Here is a 27,423-nt window from a genome sequence, read left to right on the forward strand (position 1 = left end):
TCGGACCAGGTCTACCTCAGTCCCAACCCCAGGGCCCCAGAACTAATCTGTTCTCTGTGCTTAGACCTTTTCCTAGAGAATCAAACATTGTTTGGATCTGCCATTGATAACAGTGTTCGGACAAGGTGATGCTTTGAAAAGTGAAAGATAATTGACAATGTTAATGTGAGAATACCAGTGGCGGTAGCACTGACTTGAAGTTGCCATGCCTGGACTCCAGTTAGTCCTTGACCGTGTGTAGCTATGGCATCCTGGGCAAGGATTTAATCTCCTGGCTTCAGTTTCCTCAATGGTAAATGTCAGTTTTGGCGGGGATGGGGTAAGTAGAGGAAGATGGACTAGGACTGTCTTGGTTGTTGTACTGTTTTTCTGATAGGATGGGGAGAAAGAGGGCCACATCTCTGTGGTATCAGACTCATCATAGCACATCATCATTGCTTTTATCATTTTTCATTCCAAATCATGTGCTTGATATTCAAAATATACATAGATTGTTGGTTAAATGGAATAAAGTAATATGCCAAACAATGAAGTGGCATTTTTTTGCCTGGATGGTTGATTTTTTTTTTTCTTTCTTTTTGAGATAGGGTCTCACTCCGCTGCCCAGGCGAGAGTACAGTGGTGCAATCACTGCCCACTGCAGCCTTGAACTCTTGGGATCAAGCCGTCCTCCCACCCCAAGCTGCTGTGTTCACCACCATGCCTGGCTCATTTTTTGTAGACAGAGGGTCTCACTGTGTTGCCCAGGTTGGTCTCAAATTCCCGAGCTCTAGCAATCCTCCCAAACAGGCCTCCCAAAGTGCTGGGATTGCATGCACGAGCCACTATGCCAAGCCTGCCTAGGTAGTTTGTTTTTTTTTTTTTTTTTAGACGGAGTCTCGCTCTGTCTCCCAGGCTGGAGTGCAGTGGCGCGATCTCGGCTCACTGCAAGCTCCGTCGCCTCCCGGGTTCGCACCATTCTCCTGCCTCAGCCTCCAGAGAAGCTGGGACTACAGGCGCCCGCCACCACGCCCGGCTAATTTTTTTTTTTTGTATTTTTAGTAGAGACGGGGTTTCACCGTGTTCGCCAGGGTGGTCTCCATCTCCTGAACTTGTCATCCGCCCACCTGGGCCTCCCAAAGTGCTGGGATTACAGGCGTGAGCCACCGTGCCCAGCCTGGGTAGTTTTTATGACCATGAATTTTATGAATGAGAATTTTCTTTTCTTTTTTTTAATCTTTTTTTTAAAATCTTTTCATAATCCCAGGTGAAGACCTGGGATTACAGGTGTGCACCACCACATTTGACTGATATTTGTATTTTTTGTAGAGATGGGGTTTCACTTATATTGAGCTGGTCTGAATATATAATTTCACTTATATATTGAGCTGGTCTCAAACTCCCGGGCTCAGGTAATTCACCTGCCTCAGCCTCCCAAACTGTTGGGATTACAGGTGTGAGCCACCGCACCCAGTCTTGATAGAATTTAGTATCAGTCATCTGAGGATCCTCTCATAGTGTGCCGACGTCCTTCCTTGATTCAATGGATACACAGCTATGCGCATGGGTACTTGCCTACACCCAGATGCCGATGGTATCCCAGGATTTAGCTTCCTGCAGTTAGACACTCTCATTGTTGCTCTTTTAAGTAGGTATGTGCTGGAGCTACCTACCAGAGCAGTGTCCTGCTCTGAGCATCATATGCCCAGCTAAGGAAAGCACGTGTGACTTCCTTGAGAGCATAGGTGTAAATCCAGCTAGAGATGCTCTCAAAATGCTTCAGAGTCTTAAGACAGGAGGAGGACCCAGGGATTAGATTCAGGCCTTGAGACAACAACAAAGGAGGACAGCCAACCAAGGGGATGCTCTCTGTGCTTTATGGCAGTGGTCCTCGAGCTGGAGTGGGCATCAGACCCCCCTGCAGGGATTATTAACAGGGCCCCGCTCCTAGAGTTTCAGATTCAGTGGGTCTCAGCTAAGACTGAGAATTTGCATTTCTCACAATTTTTCAGCTAGTGCCAATGCAAAGAGCCAGTGTTCTATAGCTCCTTTCTCTCTGTTTAACCCTTACTACCAGAAGACTAGGATGGGGATTTAGAACATCATGGCTTTCCCACAGTGAATAAGGCCGAGGCCAGATTGCAGTTACTCACCTTGACCGCTAACCTCATTCATGGGAGTAAAGTAGAATTTTAACTACCTACCTGTTCTGAGGCTGCATCTCATTTCTATGTAGACAATCTAGTCAGTGGCTTCCCAAAGCCAGTTAAAGCACCAGTGCTATGCTGATTGCCTAAGCAAACACGAGGAATTGTCGAAATTACAAATTCCTTTTTCCAGCCCTAGCACATTTTGAATCAGTAGGTCTGGGATGAGGCCTGGGGACCTGTGTTTTCAACTATCTCCTCTGATCATTTAATCCCTTTCAGATTTATCTGTCCACAGGCCTTGAGTCTTCCTTCCCATAGTCACACACAGTATGTTTCACTAATGCACATTTATCTACCCAAAACTTAGACTATGCCCTTGGTCAAGGGATTAGCAACCTTTCAAAAGGAGCATGCCCAGTATTTCTTTATATAGCTCTTCATCATCAGAGGCGTCAGTGCTGGTGGAATGGCCTTTGGTTTAGCTCTGCAGAAAAGCCCTGTGGGTACTGAGCTCTTCAAAGAAGCTCTGTTCCTGGCGTGTTTAGAAGTTACTCCGTGCACACAGGTAACTCACTCAGCTGTTCCAAAGGAACAAGACCTTCACCCTTTAGATATACAATGTGTACAGTTGCCCCACCATGGGGGTTGGTAAAAAGTGGGGAGGGCACTTGCATAAGCTCATGGATAAGCTCATTTACTCACCCAACCGACAATCACTGGTTATCTGCTCTGAGTCAGGCATGGAGGTATCTTCTCATAATCAAAAGATAAGCCATAAACAGTTCCTGCCCTCAAGGATTCCACAATTTTGAATCCTAACTTCAGATGCTATCTCCTTACCTCATTTGGCACGTGCATTTGTGCTGGTATACATACCTTTCTTCAGCACATAAACTCATTAGGCACATGTGCCAAGGATCGTCAACTATCTTATACACACAACCACACACACACGCGCGCACACACACACACACACACACGCAGCCTTAAAAGAAAAAAACACCAATATCCATGTTGAGTTACTAACTCTAGCATCAGCTGCAACGTTTTATTTTAGGTTGCAGTTCACACAGTTGTCTTTCAAAAATTTTCTTTATGCTGTTGTTAGTTCTCTGTGCTGGAGTTGCTCCACAGTCCATTGGAGGAAAAAACACTTGTGTTTATTGTTGTGTTTGGGAGAGGAAAATTCCTCTTTTTATAGAGGTATAAACATATATTAGTTTAAAATTTTGTGTCTAGTATCTAGTCATTACTACAAAACTAGACACATTATTGTTTATAATTATTTGTTACACTGGATCTAAATTCAAATATTTTACATTTATATACAACGGGTTGCTTTATATTAAAATTTATGTGATGCTCCTGTCTTCTCCAGTTTAAGTCAGTCATCAAAGGATGCTCAATCTAGCTATATTTCTTTTTGAGCTAAATATAGTGAATCATATAGTTTGAAGGTGTTACCAGCCCTCTTTGCTTTTAAGAAAGAAAAAATGCACCATGGAAATGCTGTCTCTCGTTTTTAAGGTCATTGATTGGGTTAAAAAGGCAAATGACTTTTTTCGTTGAACTTCCTTCAATTAAGCCATTAACCTTTTAAAATAAGTGCATTCAAAAATCTATCAAAAAAAGCTAAATGAGATTTTAACAAAATCCTGACAATTTCAGCTTAAACATATACACAGAAACCATATGTGCTTAGAAAGAAATATATACACACAGGCATTGTTTACAGAGTGTGTTTTTATATTTGGAAGACATTGAAGGAAGAGCTATTCCATACATACATTATCTGAAATGTACATTCAGATAGCCTACATAGATTTCATATTAACAGACAAAGATATCTTTATCCTTGGTAGGTAGACAGACAGACAGACTGACTGACTTCAAACTTGCACTTGCAGTGTGGATTTTTTCTCCTCATCTCCGGGTACTGCTTTTCAAAATCGCCTCAGGCTACAGAACAGCACCTCAGATCCCCAAGGCCCACTGCCTGGCTCCTAATAGCCACTCTCCATCTGTGTCACATGAACAGCTGATGAGATCGCACCAGTGTCTGTATTTTGGAGAGCACGTCCACCCAGGTTAAAATGCTAGGGTTGCCAAGGAGCAGTCAGAAGCCATTAGTGTGGGTGAGAATTTGCCTTGCAGCAGTTCCTTGGCATGGTGGAAAGCGTGTGCACGTGTCCCTGCGTGAGCTTGGGTGTGCTTGTATGTGTGTGTGTCTCCTTGTCCAGGCGACACCCTGGTGTACATGGGTGTGCAGGGAGGATGGCAGATGAAAACTAGACTCTGTATATCCAGTATTGAAAGAGTCAAACGCCTTTTGTTTCGCCGTCTACTGATTCGTTCTTTGACTATATGGGGTCCCCCCCTTTTTTTTTTATCATAACAGAAGGCAAAGAAAAAGAGAACAGCAACTTCGGGGTCATGCTCTAGTGTTTGGGCAGATGGAAGGGAGCTGCTTTGCCTTGGGGCAGGGTGGTTGTAATGAAGTGGCCTGTCAGTCTGTAAATAGTGAGGGTCATCTCTTCCGTGTGATGGAGGGGGATCGCATTGCAGTGAAAATGGAAATGTCAATAAAATTAATCTGCCAGCTCTTTGCTGTGGCTTTTCTGCTTCTCTGGTCAAAGAAGGTTGAGGGTTTTTTGGCAAGAAAGGAAAAGAACAGGTACAGGGAAGCCCACAGAGCAGACCCAGAAGTTAGAAGGCAAGTGGCCCAGGGCGCAGGATGGCTGTGCTGCAGCACAGTCCGAGAGGAGGGAGCACGTCTGGGAATGAGCTGGTGGATCTCTCGTATTCCTCAGAAAGCTACAGAGCATCCAGCTCAGGCTACACTGAGCACAGAGTTTATTGTTTTAGGCTTTCTTGGACAAGGTTTTTACTTAGCATGGGATTTATGGCATTTACTGCTAATGAATGTCTATTCTTAAATTACAAAAACCCCCATCTCAGTGCAATTCCCAGATGTCCTTCCAGGACCCTGGCTTCTTAAACACCAGCAGGGAGCATAAACTCTCCACTTCTCTGTTTTCCTCTTTCGTGTGGCTTCAGGCTAATGATGTGCAAGGAAAACACAGCCATCTATAAAGCCCCAGTGCTGTCCCCGTATTCTTCATTTATTTTGCATTTGATTATGCCACAAGTCGGATCTTGTTTCTTTCCTTTTTTTAAAGTTATTAGTTCAAATATTAATGTAGGGATATGGCATATATTGCTGCTCTTGATTGATGCCTTCCCAAAAACAGGAAGACGTGCTCGTATGAATTTTAAGAAAGTAGGGGTCCTGCAATGCCTTGCCAGAAGAGTTTTTCAGATACATAATTTAGATGCCCTCCAGGCAGGCTTTCAAGGCATTTTTGCCGGAGGGCAAGAAAAAATAACTATGACTGTTAAAAGTAAATGATTTTTGCTAATGCACAATTAATGCCAGAGAAAAGCACAGAAGAGAAAGATGTTGATAGAAACTTCTGATTAAGTGAGCACCCTACCTTGATGTGTATCTTTTTTTTTTTTTTTTTCATGATAATGATCAGTGGTGCAGAGAGCTAAAAGTTTTCATGTCATGCAAATGCCGAGTGCAGGGTCATATGAGAAGTGCGCGAATGTGCGTGCTTAGGAGGTGACAGCTCTAGGAGGGGCAGAACAGGCAGTGCGTTATGTGCAATGAACAGTGACACAGTTACTGTCACCTATGCAGGCAGCCTAGAATATATAGACTACAGAACATTTAACTTGATTACCCTACAGTATGTGTTCACTCTGGGCATGGGGATGCGTTTCCACTGAATGGGTTTTCTGATGGCGTTTTCCCACATTGGATTCCATAATTGACAAAGAGCTACTGCACTGTGTCAAGTGCACAATTATAATTGAATTAATGATATGGGCAAGTGTGAGACACACAAAATTAACATTTGAAGAGGCCTGGTTTAATTTTGTCTTTTACATATTTGTGTCTCCAATTATACTTTAATGAAAGAGAATATACCCGCTTAATGGATTTCTTTCAACAAGCTTAGCTGAGCTCATCATTAGCTGCACTTGTGGTTGGCACCCTTGCGATGTTTTCTCTAATGTATTTTTATTTCTTTCTACTAGGGGATGGTTTAGACAACAGTGTAGCTTCACCTGGTACAGGTGACGATGATGATCCGGATAAGGACAAAAAACGCCAGAAGAAAAGAGGCATTTTCCCCAAAGTAGCAACAAATATCATGAGAGCATGGCTCTTCCAGCATCTCACAGTAAGTCAAGATGAAAGAGAAAAAAAAAATAGTGTTTGTTGTTTTGCTAGCAAGTTATATGGTCTCACACAGATTTTTTTTAAAACTAAGGTGCCTATTTTCTTATTCTTGAAATCTGATGACTAACAGAGTAGTTAAGTTGGTTTTTTTTTGTTTTTTTTTTTTTAATCAACTATTACCATCCAAAGAACACCCTCTAGAAAGTAGCAGGTTTTTAAGAAGCCGGGAATGGACTTTATTTAAAATGATCTAAGACCCTAAACAGCATATGTAAGTAAATTTGTTATTTATGCTAAAAGTGTGAGAGCAACTTCAGATAATGCAACAGCAACCAAGGGAAATGGCTGTAAGGAGCTCACAAATCCATAAACATTGCTGATTACACTATTAACGAAAGCCGTCTCCTCTAGGAGGCAAAAGAAAAAAAAAAAAAAAGCACCTTGCCACATGCATGTCCAAGCTCACAGTATCAGGTGCAGCTTTAATTGCTGAAGCAGTTTACAAATATATCATGTATTTATATGACAAATTCAGAAGGGTTATAGGTGCTGTAATGCCTTTGTTTGCAAGGTGGACATTAAAGATTCTTTTTTAGCTGCTCAAGTCCATTATCTTAAAAGCTAACCATATTCACTTCTGGAGGACTATGTGCAACATTTTAAAAGTAACAATTTGTCTTTATCTTCCTGTTTGCAATCCTTGTATGTGTGGATACATACTGTTGACTCTAAGACTCTCATGACCAAAAAAATACAATATATTTTTACAGAGAAACTAGGCATGCTTATATTTTACTGTTCATTTGGAAATTCTGGGACACCAGTAAAAATTTCAGAGGATGCTTCTTGCTATAATATTGTTTTCAGGCCATTCGTTTAGGTTAATACTTAAAAATAGAGTAGCACATTGAAAGCTGAAGGTCTTCTTTGATTATCCAACTTGTGTGTTGCCATGCTGAATGACATTAGTTACAGTGTCATGGGTCCAGGACAAGGTTCCACTTTTATTTATGGTGGTGGTGGCTGATCTGCTCTTCTTGCAGAGCTGCAAAGGGCAAGGGGTGGAGCGGCGGTGGGGAGGGAAAAGTGATAGATTCACATTCCTAAATCGGCCATTTTGATGTAAGGACATTAGTAGCAAACTAAGGTGTATCGATCTGGCCTGTGGTGTCAGGATCAGCTGGGAGAACCAGCCAGGCTGCCGTGGTAGTGGTTATTCTTGCCTTGCAGCTATGGCCATTTCAAAGGTCAGGGCCCTGCACTGGCTCGGCTCAGAGGAATTAGACAGAACATGCGGTCTCTGGGCTGATTACTTAACCAAAGACAAAATAATGAGTCCTAAGCAAATACTGACTAATTGAAAGGGCTGTAAATCCATTACATATTGGTCAGGGATAATCAGGAGTATTTAATCACTTTTATCTATTCAGGAGCACTGAAGCTGCAACAGCAAAGCCCTGAACCTTGCCATGTGGTTATTATTCTCATCATTATCAAAATTACTTCACAGCTGTTCTTTGCTACATCACCTCAGCTGGAGATTTACTAACCTGTAAAATGTTTTTAATTTGGAAGTCGAGTGAGTGTGAGGGGAGGGGTTTCTCATTTTTAAATGAAGGTTGGTTTGGTTAGAGTAGCAACTAAGAAAGGCAGTGTAGCCGCGGATGACAGGCCAGCTGCCTTCTCCTGACCAGCTCACCTGTTTGCTTGGCTCCCTCTGTCTTCCTCCATGCTTGGTCTTTCTTGGTTGAAAATAAACACTTCAACAGCTGCTTTCCAAGCAAACAGCTACGTGTGTTTTCAACCTCTCTGACATCAAAACCCATGTCAGAGAACAGTAGAACCTTAGAGAATGCAGCTGCTCTGTTTATAGATGAGGAAACAGAGACCCAGAAAGGGAAGTTACTAGCTGAGGGTCAAGCTGAGACAAGGACCCAAGCCTTCCAAGCCGCCGACTCTGCGATTTTTCCACATTACAATGACTTTGCCAAAATGACGATCACCTTTACCAGTTGCATAGAGATCTCACGGTCTCCACCATCAATACGCTGTCACAAGGGAGAAATACGGAGAAGGCAAGTGCTGTTTTCTTTTCTTGTTTTGAAAGCTCCGTGCTACCCCAACCTTTCCAAATATAGAAAGCCTTACACCTGTATTTCGTGAGTTGAATTTCACGTGGGGAGTATCAGGAACGCTTGATGCCTTAACTCCCTCCTCCCTGGCCAGGACAGCACCCAGCATACACCATGGCCACAGACTGAGAGTTGTGGGTGGCCGGTTATTTCTGGGCACTTGTTGTAACTCTGCTGTGCTGCGAACCAAAAGTAAGAGCTTGTACTCACCTCGAGAGTGCTTTCATCTAGTTGAATGTATGCAAGGCTTTGTGCAGAATTCTCTGTCCAACTCTAATTTTTAATGACTGCCTGTCCTCGGGTGGGGAGAGAGGACTCAAATAGCCTAAGCTGGGGGAGTTGGGAAGTCTGCGTTCACGCTCTGTGATCCTCTGTACTGGCTGAACCTCAGTTAAGTCCATTAAGTTCCCTGGACCTTCTGTTTCCCCGTTTTTCAAATGAGAGGGACACGTTGCAGGATGGATCACCTCCTTTCCCATGCTCCTAGGTTTTGGTTCTGCTCAAGGACATTTAGTCAGAGCAATGCCCTGTCCCAGCCTCATGGGTCATTCTTTCCTCTCTTTTTCCCTTTCTCTTTGCTTTTGCTTTTCACTAAGTGCTTTATTTCTCTCCTGACCTTCACAACATGCCCCTTTCATTACTTTCTCCCACTGGTTTTGTCTCCCATCTTTCTCTCGGTGCCGCTCCCCTGCCTTTTCTGCACCTCCCTTGTAGCTTTAGGAAATTCTCCTCTGCTTGCTGTTTGAAATGTTTTCCTTCTTCATCCACACTTCACCCCACTGCAGAGAAGAGGTTCAGTAACTTTGATGAGAATGGTCCTGTAAAACTTTTACTTTCCAATCTTTAATGAGCTGAAAGATTTACTCAGCTGTAATTCTGAGCTCAGAAACCAAGAATAGAGACCCCTAACTAGCGACATGTTAATTTAGATTTCTTTTCTTACATGCACTAACAGGCATGAGGAAGTCCTTGGAACTAGAGATGCCCCACTATATTTTTCTGTCATTTAATTAATTTCAACTTTCAAAGTGAAATGTTGGCTCTAGCTCACTGAAAGTAGATGCAGTCTAAATTATTATTTCATGTAAATTTCTTTACGAGTGCATGATTCAATATGCATTTCTCCATTATTAGTCTCTTTAACATTATTTCAAACTGGTTTGTTCCCTTTTGTGCAGTGTGACCTGTTCTTGTATTACAATAATCCCCGATGTACCCTTTTTTCTTTCTTTTTTAAAAAAGAAGCTAATTGAATTATCTCATTATTTTAATTTGTTAAGCAAATGTATTTTGCATCTCAGGATGTGTTCTTAAAGAAGGGGGCTGCTAAGGCTTTGCCCCCTGAATGGGCCATTGGCCCATTTTGACATTCATGCATTCATTAACTAGCAGAACATAAAAGAACTCTGGTTGTATTTTTTTTTCCAAACACCCAACCAGCGTGGAGCAACTTTTCCCAATAAGCCACAGGGGTCTTTCTACATATGTTCTCAACTGCAAGCTATTGTCACCTATTCTGAATACCTCAAAAGGCCCAGAGGTGGAAAAAAACCTACCTCAACAAAGGCCAACTGTAGCAATTGTTAAGTCTTGGTCTCAATATGACAAAAATCATTCACCCTCAGTTTTCTTGGAAGAACCAGTTCCACTCCAACTGTAACGGTTAAAACAATCTCTCAAATTCCTTTGCACCACCAACTTTAGGGAAAAAGCTAACAAACTTGCACTCATTGATTACGCTGAGGAAAATATTTAAACAAAGTCCAAAGTGGCATTTAAAAAATCAAGTGATTTGATAAACGATTTCCATAGTCAGAATTAAGCATTCTGAATTTGCTTAATCTGGGGCTAAATATTAATAATTAGCCTCAAATGTTTAGTTTCTAACTACCTATTTTCAAAATGCCCCTTAGAAAAATCCCCTCTCAAAAGATTCACAATAATTTTAACAAAATAAATCTATCTGTCTATATATTTTTAGAAATTCAACTAGCAAAAACTTTGTATATACCATTACCCTCTTCCGTTGGTTGATGGCTCTGCCTAACTTCTCAAGCTAAGAAATTCAGTGAAGATTGAAGAAAGAATCTCTTGGAAATGTGTGTGCCTTTGCTGGAAAGTACCCAAAACGAACAAACAAACAGACAAAAACTTAGGGAAATCCTAGAGAAGTACATTCCTTTTGCTAGCACATGGAGATTATGATATCATAAAAGTAAGCCTGCCATTACAACTGTTTTTATTTGACTTCAAAGATAAAGAAAGAAACAGCAAGCAATAATACCCAGGCTGACGGTTTATTCATAACCATGAAAAAACTCCTCCACGCCAAGAAGCCCTTAGTGTGCTCAATTAGGCCCTCGGGCACCTCCACTTGCCACCTTCAAGAGCTCCTCCAGTTGTGCTGCAAATAATATATTTGATCATGGAACAGAAACAGGAAGTGCTCACATACAAAGACACTACTTGCTCATACCAGTTTCTGGCTGAAGGTCTTCTTATTTGAAAACATAGGGATAAAGCTCACACTTAGGAGATGTGGGACTTCTTTCAAAGATGTGTGTTACAGAATCAGAAGCAAATTTTACTTTTAAAAGTGACGTAAGCCGAGGCGGGAGGATCGCTTGGGGCTAGGAGTTTGACACCAGCCTGGGCAACATAATGAGATCCCATCTCTACAAAACAATAAAAATTTAGCCGGGTGTGGTGCACCCATGCCTGTGGTCCCCGCTACTCAGAAGGCCAAGGTGGGAAGATCATTTGAGCCCAGGAGTTTGAGGCTGCAGTAAGCTAGGATGGAACCATTGCACTCCAGCGTAAGCAACAGAATGAAACCCAGCCACACACACAAAAAAAGGGGATATGATATTATGTATGCAGCCGCCTTGAAACTACAGATTCTAAAACCTCTGCCTTTCGTTCATGACAAAATGCTTTAGCCCCTCTTCATATCTCCGGGGGTTGGGGAGACGGATGAAGCCCACCTCTCAGGTGTTTACTCATTTTACTGCTTGCCTATTACAATCTGTCTTATGGGATTTTGTAAAGGCCTGGGTTTGGTAATAAAAATGGGCTGTAAAGGATATCATCCTACAGAGACAGTGCACCCAAGTTTTATAAGTATATTCAGTTCCATGTTATGTTAGAGAAACCTGTCTCTCCACTGAGTTCATCAAGACCATATGACAGTAAACTTAGTCATCTTAAATTTGTTATTGTAATGTGCACACACACACACACACACACACACACACACACACGCATATGCAAGGGAGGAGGGAAGGAGGGAGGGAGAAAGAGAAACAGAGAGACTTAGACTATTTTCCCCTTTGACTAGTTCTCTTTATCTAGTGCAGATCCAGATGGCTTCTTTCTTAAATGAGGCAGTCCAGTGTCGAGGTTAAGAGCACAGGGCCTGGAATCTGCAACACAGTAGATTTTTGATCTTGAGCCATTACCCTCTCTGAGCCTCATTTTTCATATCTGTAGAAGAAGAATAATTATAGTTCCCCCTAGTAGGGTTATTTTAAGAATTAAGTGAAATAATGTAAAGTGCTCAGCCCTGTGCCTGATTCTTATAATAACTACATAATATAAAGTAACTATAATTCTTATTTTAATCCAGTTAAATGGCTAGCAGAAGAAGGCTTTGACCAATGGACCTGGACATCCAAAGTTACCACATTTGTTCCTGGGATTGTAGCAATGGAGAGACCAGGTTTTGCCAAACAAATCCCAAATATGGCTGGTGCAGTGGCTTGTGCCTGTAACCCCAACACTTTGGGAGGCCGAGGTGGGAGGAATGCCTGAAGCTCAGGAGTTTGAGACCAGCCTAGACAACATAGCAGGACCCCATCTCTCTAATTTTTTTTAATTGGCTGGGCATGGTGGTGCATGCCTGTGGTCCTGGCTGCTTGGGAGTATGAGCTGGTAGGATCACTTGAGCCCAGGAGTTAAAGGCTGCATGGAGCCATGATCATGGCACTGCACTCCAGGCTGGGTGACAAAGTGAGACCCTATCTCAAAGAAAAAAAAAAAAAGCAATCATAATATCCAGGCTAGGGGTGGTGGCTCATGCCTGTAATCCTAGCACTTTGGGAGGCCAAGGCGGGGTGGATTGCTTAAGGCCAGGAGTTCAAGACCAGCCTGGGCAACATGGTGAAACCTCATCTCTACTAAAAATACAAAAATTAGCCAGGTGTGTTGGCACGCGCCTATAGTCCCAGCTACTGGGGAGGCTGAGGTACAAGAATTGCTTGAGCCTGGGAGGCAGAGGTTGCAGTGAGTAGAGATTATGCCACTGCACTCCAGCCTGAAAAAAGAAAAAAAATTGAAATATCCCTCAGCAGGAGAGAACATGCTCTACATTCTGCCTTTTGAAATCCATATTAACATTCGGTGGCTGCTTGTTGAAGCTAGGTGATAGCATCAGAGAGTCCTGGTGTCAGTGAAAGCCAGAGCATCCTAGTGAGCCTTCAGGGATGGGGTGGAAGGTGGAGAAGGAACCGGCTATGGAGTAGTTCAGAATGTCTCCAGTGGGGCTGCTTTTGGGAGAGAAAGTTCTCTTTCACCATTTGTCTTCCAGGATGTGAACAGAATAGAGAGTTGCCATCTTGCTTAGAGTGTGAAAGTCTGGGCTGTCTGCAAGACAGCATGTTATGGTTTTTATTATTTTTGGCTGATTGACTGATTGATTGTAGAGATGGCGTCTTGCTATGTTGCCCAGGCTGGTCTTGAACTCGTGGCCTCAACTGATCTTCCCACCTCAGCCTCCCAAAGTGCTGGGATTATAGGTGCGAGCCACAGCACTTGGCTGTGATAATGGTTTATAAAAAAGGGATCACCAACTGTGAACTTAGAAGCCTTAGGTGTGAACCCTGTGATATTATTCAACCTCTCTGAACCTGTTTCTTACCGTCAAAATGAAAGCTATCGGCCCTCCTTAGCTGACTGGATTGCTGTGTGGGTCAGATGATGTAGTCAGTTTATAAACTGTAATGTGCTGCACAAATGTCAGGTCTTCTGGTCTTCTGGTTGTGTGCTTGGCTTTCCAGCTGCTTGAGACCGCTCGGATCCTATGTCATCACCAAGGGTTAGAGACAGAGTGCTGCCCACCTCTTTCATCCTCCCCCCCCAATTTCTCCACTTGTCCATTTCCACGAATATATCCCTGGAGACACTGTGACAATTTCTATCATTAGACATCTTTTAAGGATCTTGAATGGTTAATTGAATCAGTATTTCATGGACATTAGTTATTTCTGCTTAGAAATTAGGGCCTTCATGATTCTGAGACTGGTCTACATAATACAAATAGCTATGAGCCAAATTAATACCAAGTAGGAAATGTTGACCTTAGTTATACAGTAAGAGATGGTCTTTCTCATATTCAGAGCTGCAAATGTTCACATGCATACAAGTGAGGCACCTAATGTGGAAATGCACATGCATAACCCACAGCTGAAAGCACCGGCAGAGAGAGCTTCCCACAAACGTGCAGCGTAGTGGGGCCGCCCCTAGCCTTAGCCTTTGCATTGTTTTCCTGCTTGCCAGGAGAAAACATCTGTGAATTATTTGAATGGAATCTTATACTAGAGAGCGTCGGAACTGGTGTCATCTCTGTTTAATTTCAGGAAATGATGTCACAATGCATTAAATAACAATGCTGGGTGATTTATTTTCCCGTGGACATGCTGTCCTAAGCATTCCTCTTCTTTTGCAATGTTTCCAATTAACTGTAAGCTTGAGTGTTCTTCCTATTTCATAATAATTTTGAGGTGTGGGGATGGGAGATAGGGGTGGGCAGAAGGGTAATTTCAGAGGTTGCTGAGGTTCAGAGCTAATGGCACATCCATCATGTCCTTATTGGGATGGGAGATGCTGAGCGCTGGAGCTGTGATCACCGGTGGCAACCTACAAGAGTGTTGGTTAGTTTTAAAGAATGTCTAAAGATGAAAAGCTTGAGTGTTCTGATGCTGGCTGCCCAAAGAGCCACCAGATAATTTCAATAGTGACCTGCATACTGTAGCTTCTGCCTTTATCAAAGTTTCTCTGCACTTCCTTCTTCAGTAAAGAATAGAGGACATAAGTCAATTCTGTGTGCCATCTGTTGTCGTTTTTACAATTTCTCAAATTAAAGAGACAGGCCAAAAATTTAATGTTGTGTTGGATCCTAGAAGCTCCTCTAGAAGAGAGAAAATTGCAACTGAATTTACTTTGTCTCTCTTGAGGGGGAAAAATTGCATATTGCTATGTCATAACCTTTCACTCGTAGTCCCAATTTAGTGTTTTGAATCAGATTAAGAGGGCTTCTGCATGGAAAGACTGATGTGTTTGGGATTCAGCAGCCTTTGTTCACATGGTTCTGAGTGACACGGTGGTAAAGTCCCCGGAACAGTGGTGGTGCAATGGCTTTTCATGGGGGTCATGAAATGCATAGTCTCCTCCTCAATGCAAAAACATTTTAAGACATGTCAAGGCATTTCAAAGTACATCAGACAATCCTGTTTAAAAAGAGGTTCACCTCAGATAGACTGAGAAACTTACCTCCCAGATTATGAGCTACTAACGGACAGATACGTTTTAAAAATAGGTAATTGATAGGCAGAACGCAAGAGTTTTTAGTGCAACCAAACTACTCTGGATGATACTATGGTGGTGGATACGTGTCATTATACATTTGTCCAAACCCATAGAATGTACAACACCAAGAGTGAACCCTAATGGAAACTGTGGACTCTGGGTGATTATGATGTGTCAATGTAGGTTCATCAGTTGTTACAAATGTACTACTCCAGTAGGGGGTGTTGATAATGGGGAGGCTATACACATGTGGGGCCAGGGATTTATGCGAAATCTCTGTACCTTCCTCTCCGTTTTGCTGTGAATCTAAAACTGATCTAAAAAAATAAAGTCTACTTAAAAAAAAGGAATTGAATGAAAAGATTGAAGAATGAAAGGCTTATTAAATTACCGTCAAAAAGAAACCAAAATAATTATTAGCTCAAAGTTGAGCACTCAATTTCATAAAATATCACTCGAAGTATAATTGTTTAAAAATATGTTAAAGAATTCAAGGAGATGGGGAATTGAGGACCCTTGAATAAAGGAACATAGAAGGCATGTGCATATTGAATATTCAGCTATTTAAAAACTCCAAGAATAGAGTGCCATTAAATGCTATTTAGTGAAATCCCTGAATATTCATTCAGATCATAGAGAAAATTTCCATTTCTTCGTTCCACATGACCACAGTTTGCAAGTATATTCCATGGAGAAGTGGAGTGATTGGGAATTACAGGGTAAGTTGACTAGGTTATGAGAATGCTGACTGTCCCTTAGCTTTGCTGCAGGATAGGGTCATAAGATGACCTTAACGTTCAAGACTAATTTTGATTTTAGAGAGTGTTACTGCACAGATTTCAGAGGATTCCTGGAAATGTCCTGCCTTCTCCAGGCTGTAGTCTGTTTTTGCAATTTGGAACAGATTATGAAGTGTAAAGATAATATCCAACCCCATTTCTCCTGTTAAGAAATAGTGACTTGGGTAGGAAGCATTAGGTTGGTTGAATGGAATTTGCCTTATTACATTTATGTGCTGTGTGCCACTTTCCAAATTGATTGGCAGCAGTTGTTTACAGTATGCAGAATAATCACTGGCACCCTTTAAAGGTGTATTATACTCTTAAAACATAATAGTAATGCCATTTTCATGCTTTTACATTTGCTATTCATATTCTGAACTGCCAAGTCCCAAATCTGCCAGAACTAATTTAAGTTGTTTTTATCTAATAGTGGATAAGTTGTCAAGTCACAATATAATGGCAGATAATTTTTCTTAAACTATAGTTTTACTTCTTGGTTATAATAGATAACATGAATATTTGTGGAATCTGACTTGATTGTCCACACACAAAAAATTACAACTCAAGAGATATTGTCGTGGGATTCTGCAATGACAAGAAATGAAGAGAATATTATTATCTAGTTATTCTGAGCATTATAGAAAATTAACATGGGCCACTAATTAGTTTCCTTCCAGCCACCACTCTCCCCCCACCAAATTTGCTGATAACTGGTTTGCCTGACATAGCCAGATAATGAAGTTCTCCTCTTGTTAATCCCAGCATCAAATCTTGTTGCTGCTGTTAATTTAAATACCTCCGTTATCACATTATAATATAACTGTCTAGATTTTATTTTACTTCTTGCATCATACTCTTGCAATCACAAGTATTCCAGAATTAATTTTGTCTTGGAAATATTTGGCAATTCTGTAATAATTTAGAAAAGTATATTCCCATGACTCAGGCCCCACTACAATTGGAAAATGGCTTTTTTCTTACCCAGAGTACATGGTGTGATACCATCGTATGCTGACAAAAAGCAACCCTAGTGTACCGGGGTGGGGCTACGCTAGTCTTTTAAAAGGAAAATGGCTTTTATCGATAGAAGATGAATGCTGGATTATTGCCTGTAGATTTGGTGACACATTGGAACTCTCTATAAAAGCAACCTTATTTTTTTCCCCATGGTGAAAAGTTATAGGTTCCATTTCAGTGTTTCAAGATACCTGCAGGCAGCTCATGAGTTGCTACACTTGTTTTAAACCCTTCCTCACAGTGATTTTTTTAAAAAAGTAGTAAGAGAACATGGGAACAGGGGGTCATTATTATTCAATTATAGGCTCAGTTTTTCTGTTAGTTTCTGGGAAGCCAGAAATTTAGAACTGGGTAGCAAAATCTCATGGATTACCTGATGGCACTTTGATAAAAACCCCTCTTAGAGCTTAGTCCTGAAGGTTTTCTGTTTTCTAGTAAAACACTTAAGTGTAATTGAATATGATCACGTGAAAAGGCATTAGTTTTTAATACGACCTTTGTTGCCAGTCTGGAAATCCTCTAAAGTTTTTGATTTTTTTTTTTTTTTTTGCATAGCGAGTTTGACAGAAAAGTGATTTAATGCTCTTTGGTCCTTATGTACTTGTACCCTTTTGTCCATGGCTATTCCAAATACCCCTCTGCCTATTTAAAATGCATATATAATCAGTTACATAAAAAGAGATATGCTTAAATTCTCATGTCTCTATGGTTGGACCTCTGTGGTTGGAGCAGACAATAGAAATGTCTGTAATTCATTTCAGAAAATGTGACTTTCCTACCTTTAGATAGTGAGGACAATCTGTTAACTCTTTGTGTTGATAAAAGCAAACATTTCAGGGCATGGTGAAAGAAATCTCTACCATTTATAAGGTTATACATATACCAGAAGCAGTGGAGTTAAGACCAAATTGAAGACTTGACCAGTGTCCTATTCTTAGCACAGCCTTTTGCTTCCTGGATTATTTTGGGCAAATCATTTAATTTATCAGCATGCTCATTTTCTCACTTCATTGTTTTGAGGGTTAGCTAAGATTAGAAATAGCCTTCTGAAAAGGACAAAATACTATGCAACTGTAAAACGGTGTCTATTAATGTTTTCATATCATCCATTGAAATAGTTTGTTCTGTCATAGCTCCTTGAAACCTGAACTTGGCTGTGGGTGAAACATTCTTCAAAGACAAGTATTGCACTTGTTTCTTTTGCCCTAAGTCTGGAATGGGGATCCAGTCCTACAAATAGCACATGTGCAAGGAGAAAGGCAAAACACCTGACAGACCATTGATTTGTGGCAGTATGAGTCAAAGCAACTTTTGGAATTTGTACACTCAAACTTAAGAGAAAGAACTGGAAGACTGCAAACTAACTTCACAATAAACATATTGTCACTTGTGTTATTACAGCTTTGGAACAAGCTGGTTGGGAGTTTGGGCATCTTTGTTCTTTGTCCCTAAACTCTTCATCCTGAGAACTAACTGGTCCATCAGCGTGCCATTTTTCATCCTGGCCAAGCTGGTGGGGAAGAATGGTTTTACATCCCTAAACAGCGATCTCATAGGCCCATTTCAAGGAAGGCAAAGTCCCGTACTAGATGGAATTGTCTCATTGCAGCAAGAGATAAGTGGAGTTTTTTTCCCCTGAAGACAGTTTCAATCTGGATGTTTAATCAGGCTTTCTTTGATTCCACATACAGAGATTTCAGATGTTACTGCTCAGTTAAACTAAAGCACAGAATATGAATGGAAGAAGAGTGAGGAAAGCTTCTAAAGGTATATAGAGGCCTTAGATTTAGACGCACTAGCCAGATAGCCAGGTGGGTGAACCTCTGTGGAAGCTGGAAATGGTGGCACTATAGTTTGAGAGTTGGAGCTAATCTTTGTAGAGGTAATACTTGAAACCATGGCGCTGAATAAAGGTTAAAATAAGAGACAGTGCAGAGAGAGAAGGGGGTTTGAGTCTTTTTGAAGACTATATGTGAAGAGGTGAAGAAAGAAAGTAGTGAGCAGAGATAAAGACATCAGACCGGTAGCATAATCAGATCGTGTGAAGAAGGAGGGAGTTTCAAAGTAGAGGAAGTGGATTCTGTAGAAAGATCAGGGACAGGACAGGCGCAGTGGCTCACACCTGTAATCCCAGCACTTTGGGAGGCCGAGGCAGGTGGATCACCTGAGATCAGGAGTTTGAGACCAGCCTGGCCAACATGGTGAAACCCCATCTCTACTGAAAATACAAAAATTAGACAGGCACCTGTAATCCCAGCTAATCAGGAGGCTGAGGCAGGACAATTGCTTGAACCCTGGGGGCGGAGGTTGCAGTGAGCTGAGTGCCACTGCTCTCCAGCCTGGGTGACAAAGCACAACTCCAACAACAACAACAACAACAAAAGCGGAGAAAAGGAGGCCAGTGAAGATGGGGGCCAAAGCACACCTGGGAAGATACAGAGACACAGACAGATTTTGTAAAGAGAGCACGAAAGCTGAGGGAGTTCAGGAAAAAGCTTCTCTTCACTTCTGACTGGGAACTGTGGAGAGGGTGGTGGAGAGTGAATTAGGAAGGCGCGGAAGTGCAGCCTTGGAGCAAAGGGGGCCAGGCTGAATGGACTCTGCACATCAGCTCATCCTTTCTCAGGCAGTGCTCAGAACCAGAGAGCAAGAGGGACTAAAGCAGAAAAACCTAAGGGTGAGATCAACAAGAGGAGGAGCGGGAAGATGTTAGAGCAGTTTTTGAAATGACAGACCAGTAAGCAAAAAATTCCAAGGAGATAGTCTTTCCTGGGACAGAAAAATAATCCTACAGTTCATGTGAATAATAAAAGAACTAAGAAAAGTCAAGATACTTTTGGAAAAGAAAAATGAGGGAGCTTGTGCACTGAGAATTACTAAAATGTATTATAAAGCTACATGACGTGGCACTGGCTAACACAATAGGCACAATGATCATTTGAACAAAATAAGAATTCACAAATCAACACAAATAGAGAAAGCAGTTTACTGATTTTAAAGGCATCACTTCAAGTCAGTGGAGAAAAAAATAATCAGTAGTCTTCATCAAAATATACACTTAGGAGTTTTTTGAAGTAGATATGACTATTTCTCTTTCCTTCGTTTAATGTAATGTTTTGAAAGTAAAAGCAAAGGAATTATAAAGAAAAATTGTGATTGATTAAATTACATATGTATGAAAATTAAGAGCCTTTGAATGCCAAGAAAACACCATATACAAAAGAAAGAAAAACACTGCACTAGGAAAAATATGTAACATATTATATAACAGGCAAAGGATTAGTGTCCCTAACAAATAAAGCACCGTACAAATCAATAAGAAAAAAAATGAAGTAGGCCAGGCATGGTGGCCCACACCTGTAATCTCAGCACTTTGGGAAGCTGAGGAGGGTGTATCATGAGATCAGGAGTTCAAGACCCACCTGGCCAAGATGGTGAAACCCTGTCTCTACTAAAAATACAAAAATTAGCTGGGCGTGCTGGCAGGTGCCTGTAATCCCACCTATTCCTGAGGCTGAAGCAGAAGAATTGCTTGAACCTGGGAGGCGGAGGTTGCAGTGAGCCGAGATCACGCCACTGCACTCCAACCTGGGTGACACAGCAAGACTCCATCTCAAAAAAAAAAAAGAAAAAAAAAAAATGAAGTGAATAAAAAGTCAAAAGACGAAGAGGTCCATTCACAAAAGCAGAAATACGAATGACTAGTAAGCATTTAAAAAATGTTCAGTGTTGGCCTGGTGTGGTGGCTCATGCCTGTAATCCCAGCACTTTGGGAGACAGAGGTGGGAGGATCTCTTGAGTTCAGGATTTCAAGACCAGCCTGGGAAACATAGTGACACCCCATCTCTACAAAAAAAAAAATAAATAAATAAATTAGCTGGGTGTGCTGGTGTGCACCTTTAGTTCTAGCTACTTACGAGGCCAAGGTTGGGACCAAATAAATGTAAAAATCAATAACAAAAAATTTTTATTTGGTAGAAATTAAGCATAAAAAGTTATAATGTCTGGCACTGTCCAGGGTAGAAGGGAATATCTAACTTAATAATGACTATAAAAATTGACATGGTCTTTCTGGAATATAAACTAGTCATATGTGTTAAAAAAAGAAAACAACTAAAAATGTTCTCATCCTTGGATCTAGTAATTCAATTTCTAGGAGTTTGTCATGAAGAAATAATTTTCAAAATACACAAAAATTATGCAAAATTACGTATAAAGATATTTATTATAATAAAAAATTGAAAGTCACCTATATTCTCAAATGTAGGAGATATGGAATGTTATGGAGTGTTATGGACTACTATGTAACCATTAAAAATTATATTCCAAAAATATTTTGAGATGGGGGAAATCTCTTAAGTTTTGCTAGGCAAAGTAAAACAGGTAAGGCAGTATTTATCATATAATTTTAATTTTATTAGAGAAAATATGTATGGACATATGCACAGAACATATGAATGATTATCCTTGGGTAGGGAGATCTGGGTGACATTCTCACTTTTTATATTAGAAATTTTCTATGTAATGTGTATTGCATTGATAATACAGAACAATAAATTTTGTTTTAATAAAGAACCATGCTGGCTAAGGGGGAGAAATGAAGTATGGTAACACACTGGGAACACTGGACACTCACCGAGGGGTTGCAAGTCCAGGTTCAGAATAAGAAAGAGAAACAGAGAAGCAGAAAAAGAGCATTTTTAGGTTTGTGATCTTGGAGGTGCAACATCTCTGATGAATTTTCTGCTGATAAAGTAGAGATGGATAATATTGGAAATGAGAGAGGCAAGATATTAGGCAGGCCTTTGTCATACATATTGAAGCTTTCAAAAGTAGGGGCAAGCCACAGGATGGAGAGGAACTTTCTAGCATGTACATATGTCATGGGGAAAGCCGGGGTGGCTTAAAAGTCAACATTCTTCTCTCAACAACTGGTGGAGAGGAAAGAAAGCAAATGCTGTGAACTTCATGCGAAAAGTGGCTGGGAAGTTTTAGGTAGGGGCTGGGAGCAGGGAATAAGGGAAGAAAGGGAAGAGAGAACAGTCTAGCCTCTTGTCCTCAACTGGTAAGGAGGAAAAATGAATAATTTTAGTAGAAGAGTATATTAGTTAGCTGGGGCTGCCATAACAAAATCCTATAGTCTTAGTAGCTTAAACAACAGACATTTGTTTCCTCACAGTTCTGGGGGCTGGAAAGTCCAAGCGCCAGGTGCAGCAGAGTTGTTGTCGGGTGAGGGCTCTCTCCTGGTTTGCAGACAGCCACCTTCTCCCTGTCCCTGCATAACCTTTCCTCTGACTTCATTTAAACTCAATTACCTCCTAAAAGCCCTATCTCCAAATAGTTATCATATGGGGGCTGGAGTTTCAACACACAAAATCTGGGAGGACTTAATTCAGTTAAGAGCAGAGAGTATTTAGGTTAACGATATTTTAGGACAAACAGAAGTTTAAAAAAAAAATCAAGGATATGGAATTATGTGTACAGAAAAGATCAAAGGTTTTTTGGGTTTTTTTCCCCCATAGCACAGCCAGTGAGGATGAGGGCCAAGAGGCAAGTTAATGTAGGATGTGGTAAGATAAGAAAAACAAAACAAACAAACAAACAAAAACCAGAATGCCAAGAGTAATGCCATTAGGATTACAGGTCTTTGCTAGACCCAGGCAGTCATAAAGCTCTCTAAAATACTATCTTATCTTGGAGTAGAGAATCTGAGATAAAGATCCCTCAAATGTTTCCTCAAAGCACCTGGATGGAGGCAGGAAAGAAGAGCAAAGAAGGTGTGGGGAGGACTATTCAGTTAGCTAAAATAAGCCACAAATTGAGTTCTTATTTTGATTATGTGTAAGGTTTGTTTGATCTAGCTGCTTTTCCTTAGAGTTCAGTTTTACATATGCTTCGGCGCCCAACCAGCTTGTGTATTTTCAGGATTTTTTTCCTCTTTCTTTTTCTTCTTCGGTTGGTTTTTAGATCAGGGAGGGGAACGACTGAGGGAAGCGAGGTCAGCAGACGAGACTCATTTCCCGGTTTGTCAGACTGTGCTCTTGACCCCTCCTCAGGACCTGTGATTAATACACGCTTTGTAGAGGAGACTTGGCAAACCCCGCTCTCCACAGGACCCGATTCATAATTCACAGCGAGCAGGAGGAGCAGGGTCTTTGTGGTGGCTTGTTGGCTCTTTGCTGCACAAAAAGCAATGCCTTCTGACCTTCGCTGTTATCTAATCAGGAAGTAGACAGTCCTGGCGTGTAGCTGAGTCCTCGTAGGGCTCTCTACAACTGTAAATTATGTTCGGGCTCCCCGGATCTGGGGCATGCCACACTTTACATTACTATTGTGTATCTTAAAATAAACAGCATCGCAAGCTGTTTATTTTGGTGTTACTATGTATGCAATTTTAAAACAGTGGTTACTTAAACAAATGTCTCTGTTCCCACAGCACTTGAAAGCCAGTGTTTGCTCCTGTGGTTTTGGATTTTGTCACTTCTGTTTGGATTATATTTGAAGTCCACACAGTGAGCAGTTGGAATAAACCTGGCGGCACCTAAGACCAGGGCCTGCTGTTGGGCCCTGCGCTTCACCACGTGCAGCTCTCTTCCCCCCACCGCACTATGCTCCCCTACCCTCTACCGGCCATATGCATGTGCACAAACCAGATATTTTCCTTTCTCTTTGGGGCTCTAAATTTATCCCCATGAGTGATCTAGAGAGTCACTTACTTTAAGTTCCTGAATGCTTTGCAATTTAATTGAAGAAGTGGTGTCGTCATGATGCTATAACAAAATACTACTCCCAAATACTCATTTAAATTGTCATCTGTGCACTACAGATACAATGCATATTCCATTGACATAGCTTGGTGAAGATGAATGAGAAAGCGCAGGGGTGGTAGACAGAAAAAATGTAAAAAAATCAACGTTTTGACAGTGACTTGCCCTGTCGCCTTCAGTCCTTATGCCTCTACTACACAAGGGGTGAAACAGAAAGGTAGAAGATCTTAGTAGCTCATGCACTGCTTGTGCTCAGATCGACTCTGGTTTGATTCACGGGAGGCTACTTCCTCGTGCTGTTTATTTGGATGAGTTATTTAACATCTTTAACTCTTCATCTGTAAAATGGGTAAGATTGTCAGGGTAGGGGGGACCTGAAAAAAATAGAATACGTAAAACAGTCTATCTCACTTGAACAAGGTTGGTATTCAATAATTACTTTTTCTCTTCCCATTCCAACCCTCACCCCGTGACATAAATTATAGCTGTGGGTGGTCTGGGAATAGTCCCCTTGGCTTGAAGCTAGAGTTAATGCAGTGTGGGACCATCAGTGACCGACCTGGCCTGCTGGGTGATGTTTGGGACTATCATTACCCAGAGTATGTTTAACCATTAGCGATGGGGCCACAGCACTCCAGACTTCTCCATTCCCTGGCCTGTTTTTAAGGAGAGAAGCAGAGGCTAATTGGAAGTTTTGTATTATGTGTGCCTTACCCCCTGCCATTAATGGAGATATCAAATTATAATCATCTTTCCATCTTGATGACATGAGTTTCTTTTGTTGTACTGGTACATTATAAGGGAATTTGTTCTTTTATTTGCTTGTTTATGAATGAATGGGTAAAAATCTACTTGGATTCTTAGGTATTTCAAGAAGTCTAAATTCTAGTGGTAAAATTCATTACCTTTAATACTCAGACTCCAAATCAGCTTACACAAGAATAATTTTTGTTCTCATGACTCAGTTATGTAAATGAAATAATTTGTTTTGCATGTATAGATACTATTTACGTTTTCCACAAAAACCAACACTACTTTGAAAATTTTATATTATAAGCCTGATAGATTGAAATTGCATAATATAATAAATCTAAAACATTAATGAGATGATGTGGGTCTTACTGGCTAGACTGCCACATTTCTCCTTCTTCTGAAGCACACACACAAGGTTCTATGCTGTGAAGAAGTGAAGACACATTCCTTGGATCATGTAGATGCCGGCAAGGTCCAGTAATTGTTTCTCATTGCTCTCTATGATTCCATGAAGATTAACATGTAAAATATTTTGAGCATATGGATTTTTTATTCCAAATATAAAGAAAATATTCAGTGATCATAGAGTGACTGAAAGCTTGGATGGAGCTTCAATATCTCCTATTAGCTGAGCTGCCTTGTGCAAGTTAGTGAACTTTTTAACAGTCTCCATTTCTTATCTTTGCAAAATAGGGATAATGATAATACTTCCTCCTAGGGTTGTTAGGATGGACAAAGGAGATAATGATGGGCCAGGCATTTACCACATTGCCTGCATTAAATACTGGAGGAGGTTGGCTCTTAATCACTATGTTGGCCCTTTAAGGGGACAAATACTTTTAAATTTCCCTAATAATTTGGAAGGTAAAATAAACTCAAAATTTTTGATGTCATTGGTTCACCTCTGTCCTAAACACCATAGAATCCCATTTTTCTTGACGGAACACAAAAGAGGGGTGTAAGATAGGAGTGAAGAGGACTCGCACTGTTACTAGGCGATCTCCATTTCCACTCAGAGTGAGAGTGCATCCTGTCCTCCTTCCCTTCTGTGCTTGGTCTGTCTCTTAGTTAGTGGTATTTTTCTTTTTTTAATCTACTTATTACCTTTCTAATAATGAGACATAATCAGGCACTTTTTTGTGTGTGAGGCCGGTTCTTGCTCTGTTGCCCAGGCTGGAGTGCAGTGGCAGCATCATAGCTTACTGCACTCCTGGGCTCAAGCAATCTTTGCACCTCAGCCTTCCAAGTAGCTGGGACTACCGATGTGCCCCACCATACCCAGTCCACTGCTAAATGTTTTACTCTTAGTAGAGATAGGGTCTTGCTGTGTTGGCCAGGCTGGTCTGGAATCCCTGGGCTCAAGCGGATCCTCTGACTTCAGCCTCCCAAAGTGCAGGGATTAGAGGGATAAGCCACCAACCCCGCCCACACTCTGTATAGACATTTATTCTTTCTCCACAATTATAGCCATTTGGTCTCCTTTACCATGTTCTCTCTGACTTTCTGGTTTGACTGAATTTTCCTTCTTCCTCATTTTTGAACCTCCTATGTGTCACTCACTCGTATTTGATGTTCAAATAATTTTATTATTTTCTATCGGTTTGCGTCATCAGAAACAGGTCAAAATTCTTACTACAAAGAGAGTGGAGGGGAATGTACTTTTTTTGCCCCAATAAAATTAGATGGCATAGTGACAAGTGTGTGTTTGTTAAAAAGCAGTTAGCACAAATTAGAAATACTTCACAGCAGATGTGTTTTGTGAAAGGATATGCTAAAAAATTAAACAGAGAATACTTTCCGGTTATAATTTTAGAAAAATATTGTGCAATGAAGCAAATTTACAATTCACTTAAATCAACCTTTTTATAGAGTGTGTGCCTTCACGATAAAATTTTGACAATTCTGCAATTTGTTTCAGTGTTTCATTGAGGGGGTGGAAATCCATCTGCTAGTTATTTTGGGGGACACCATTGCATCAATAAAATGATTCCTAAGCTGTACACAGACTTCATTTTAAATTAATGTGTAGCTGTTTTATAATGTGTAGCTGTTTTAAGTATAAGTGACTTAGTTAAAGGCAAAAGTTCCCATTATATGCATAATAGTATGAATTTCTTTTTTCTTTCTGTCAAACAATCCCAGGGTACTCTACTCTCTAAGAACATCTTGGGCCCTGGGTTCTGGCAGACGTTTCTTATTCTTACTTCACTGATCCCTTTTCGAGCTGCTGGAGGGACGTTTTTTGTAAGTTGCTACCGTTGATACAGTTGCTATTAATCACCGTCTGCCATGTTGTGACGCAGGTTTAATAACATCCCATTGAGTGGCTCTCGCAGACTGGAGGCTTACCAACAGCACTGGCCTTTGATATTCGACTCACACCAGGAAAAAGTAAATGTAGAGTTAAAAGACAAAAAAAAACAAACCAGCAAATAGAAAAAAGAACAAAAACTGGAGAAAACAGAGTGAAATCAAAAACAGATAGCTTTCTCTGTGCAGCTTAGTTTGCCATGGGAGCAGTGAAGCTATAAATCTCAGCAGTGTTGTTTGAAAACTGAACATGAGGCTGCTAAATTTATCATTCATTCTTTGTTGTTTCAGGGAGGGGAAGAGCTAGCTGACTTGGCTAACTTTGGATTCTGCCCCCTCCCATCAGTAATGTTTCATTTTTCTCCAAATAACATCAAAATTTGTTTTTTCCTGGATCAAAGAATACTGGGTGATTTTTACCAATGGTTGGGGAAAGAAGGGGGAAAGGAGGACTGGCTTTGAGTCATCCATGTGCTGTGGGAGTGTGTGATTTCTTCCACTTCATAAATGTGGGGACAGGATGGTTTTCTTTCATTATAGAAAGAAAGGATATACACATCTCCTACTATATACTTTAAAAATCCGTATGTAGAATATAAAAGCATGGAGAAAGTTCACCACCACGAGTAAATCTAGAGCCTTGGGAAGCTGCAAAATTCCCTCCTTTTGTTTGCACTGGTGTTCTATGTTGCACTGCACGGG

The 27,423-nt window shown here is 40.9% G+C and overlaps 1 protein-coding gene across 7 annotated transcripts in view; it reads left to right on the forward strand.

Moving 5' to 3' along the window:
* The window catches only part of MEIS2 (Meis homeobox 2), a 215,485-nt gene that overhangs the window by 59,417 nt on the left and 128,645 nt on the right, over positions 1-27,423 (forward strand). For all 7 annotated transcript variants that reach the window (XM_011932663.1, XM_011932659.1, XM_011932657.1 and 4 more), the window contains exon 8: positions 6,234-6,379. In XM_011932663.1, coding sequence (XP_011788053.1) covers positions 6,234-6,379 — 146 coding nt within the window. The remainder of the gene's footprint in view (positions 1-6,233; positions 6,380-27,423) is intronic.

This window comes from Colobus angolensis, unplaced genomic scaffold (assembly GCF_000951035.1).
Source record: "Colobus angolensis palliatus isolate OR3802 unplaced genomic scaffold, Cang.pa_1.0 Scaffold97, whole genome shotgun sequence".
Taxonomy (NCBI): Eukaryota; Metazoa; Chordata; class Mammalia; order Primates; family Cercopithecidae; genus Colobus; species Colobus angolensis.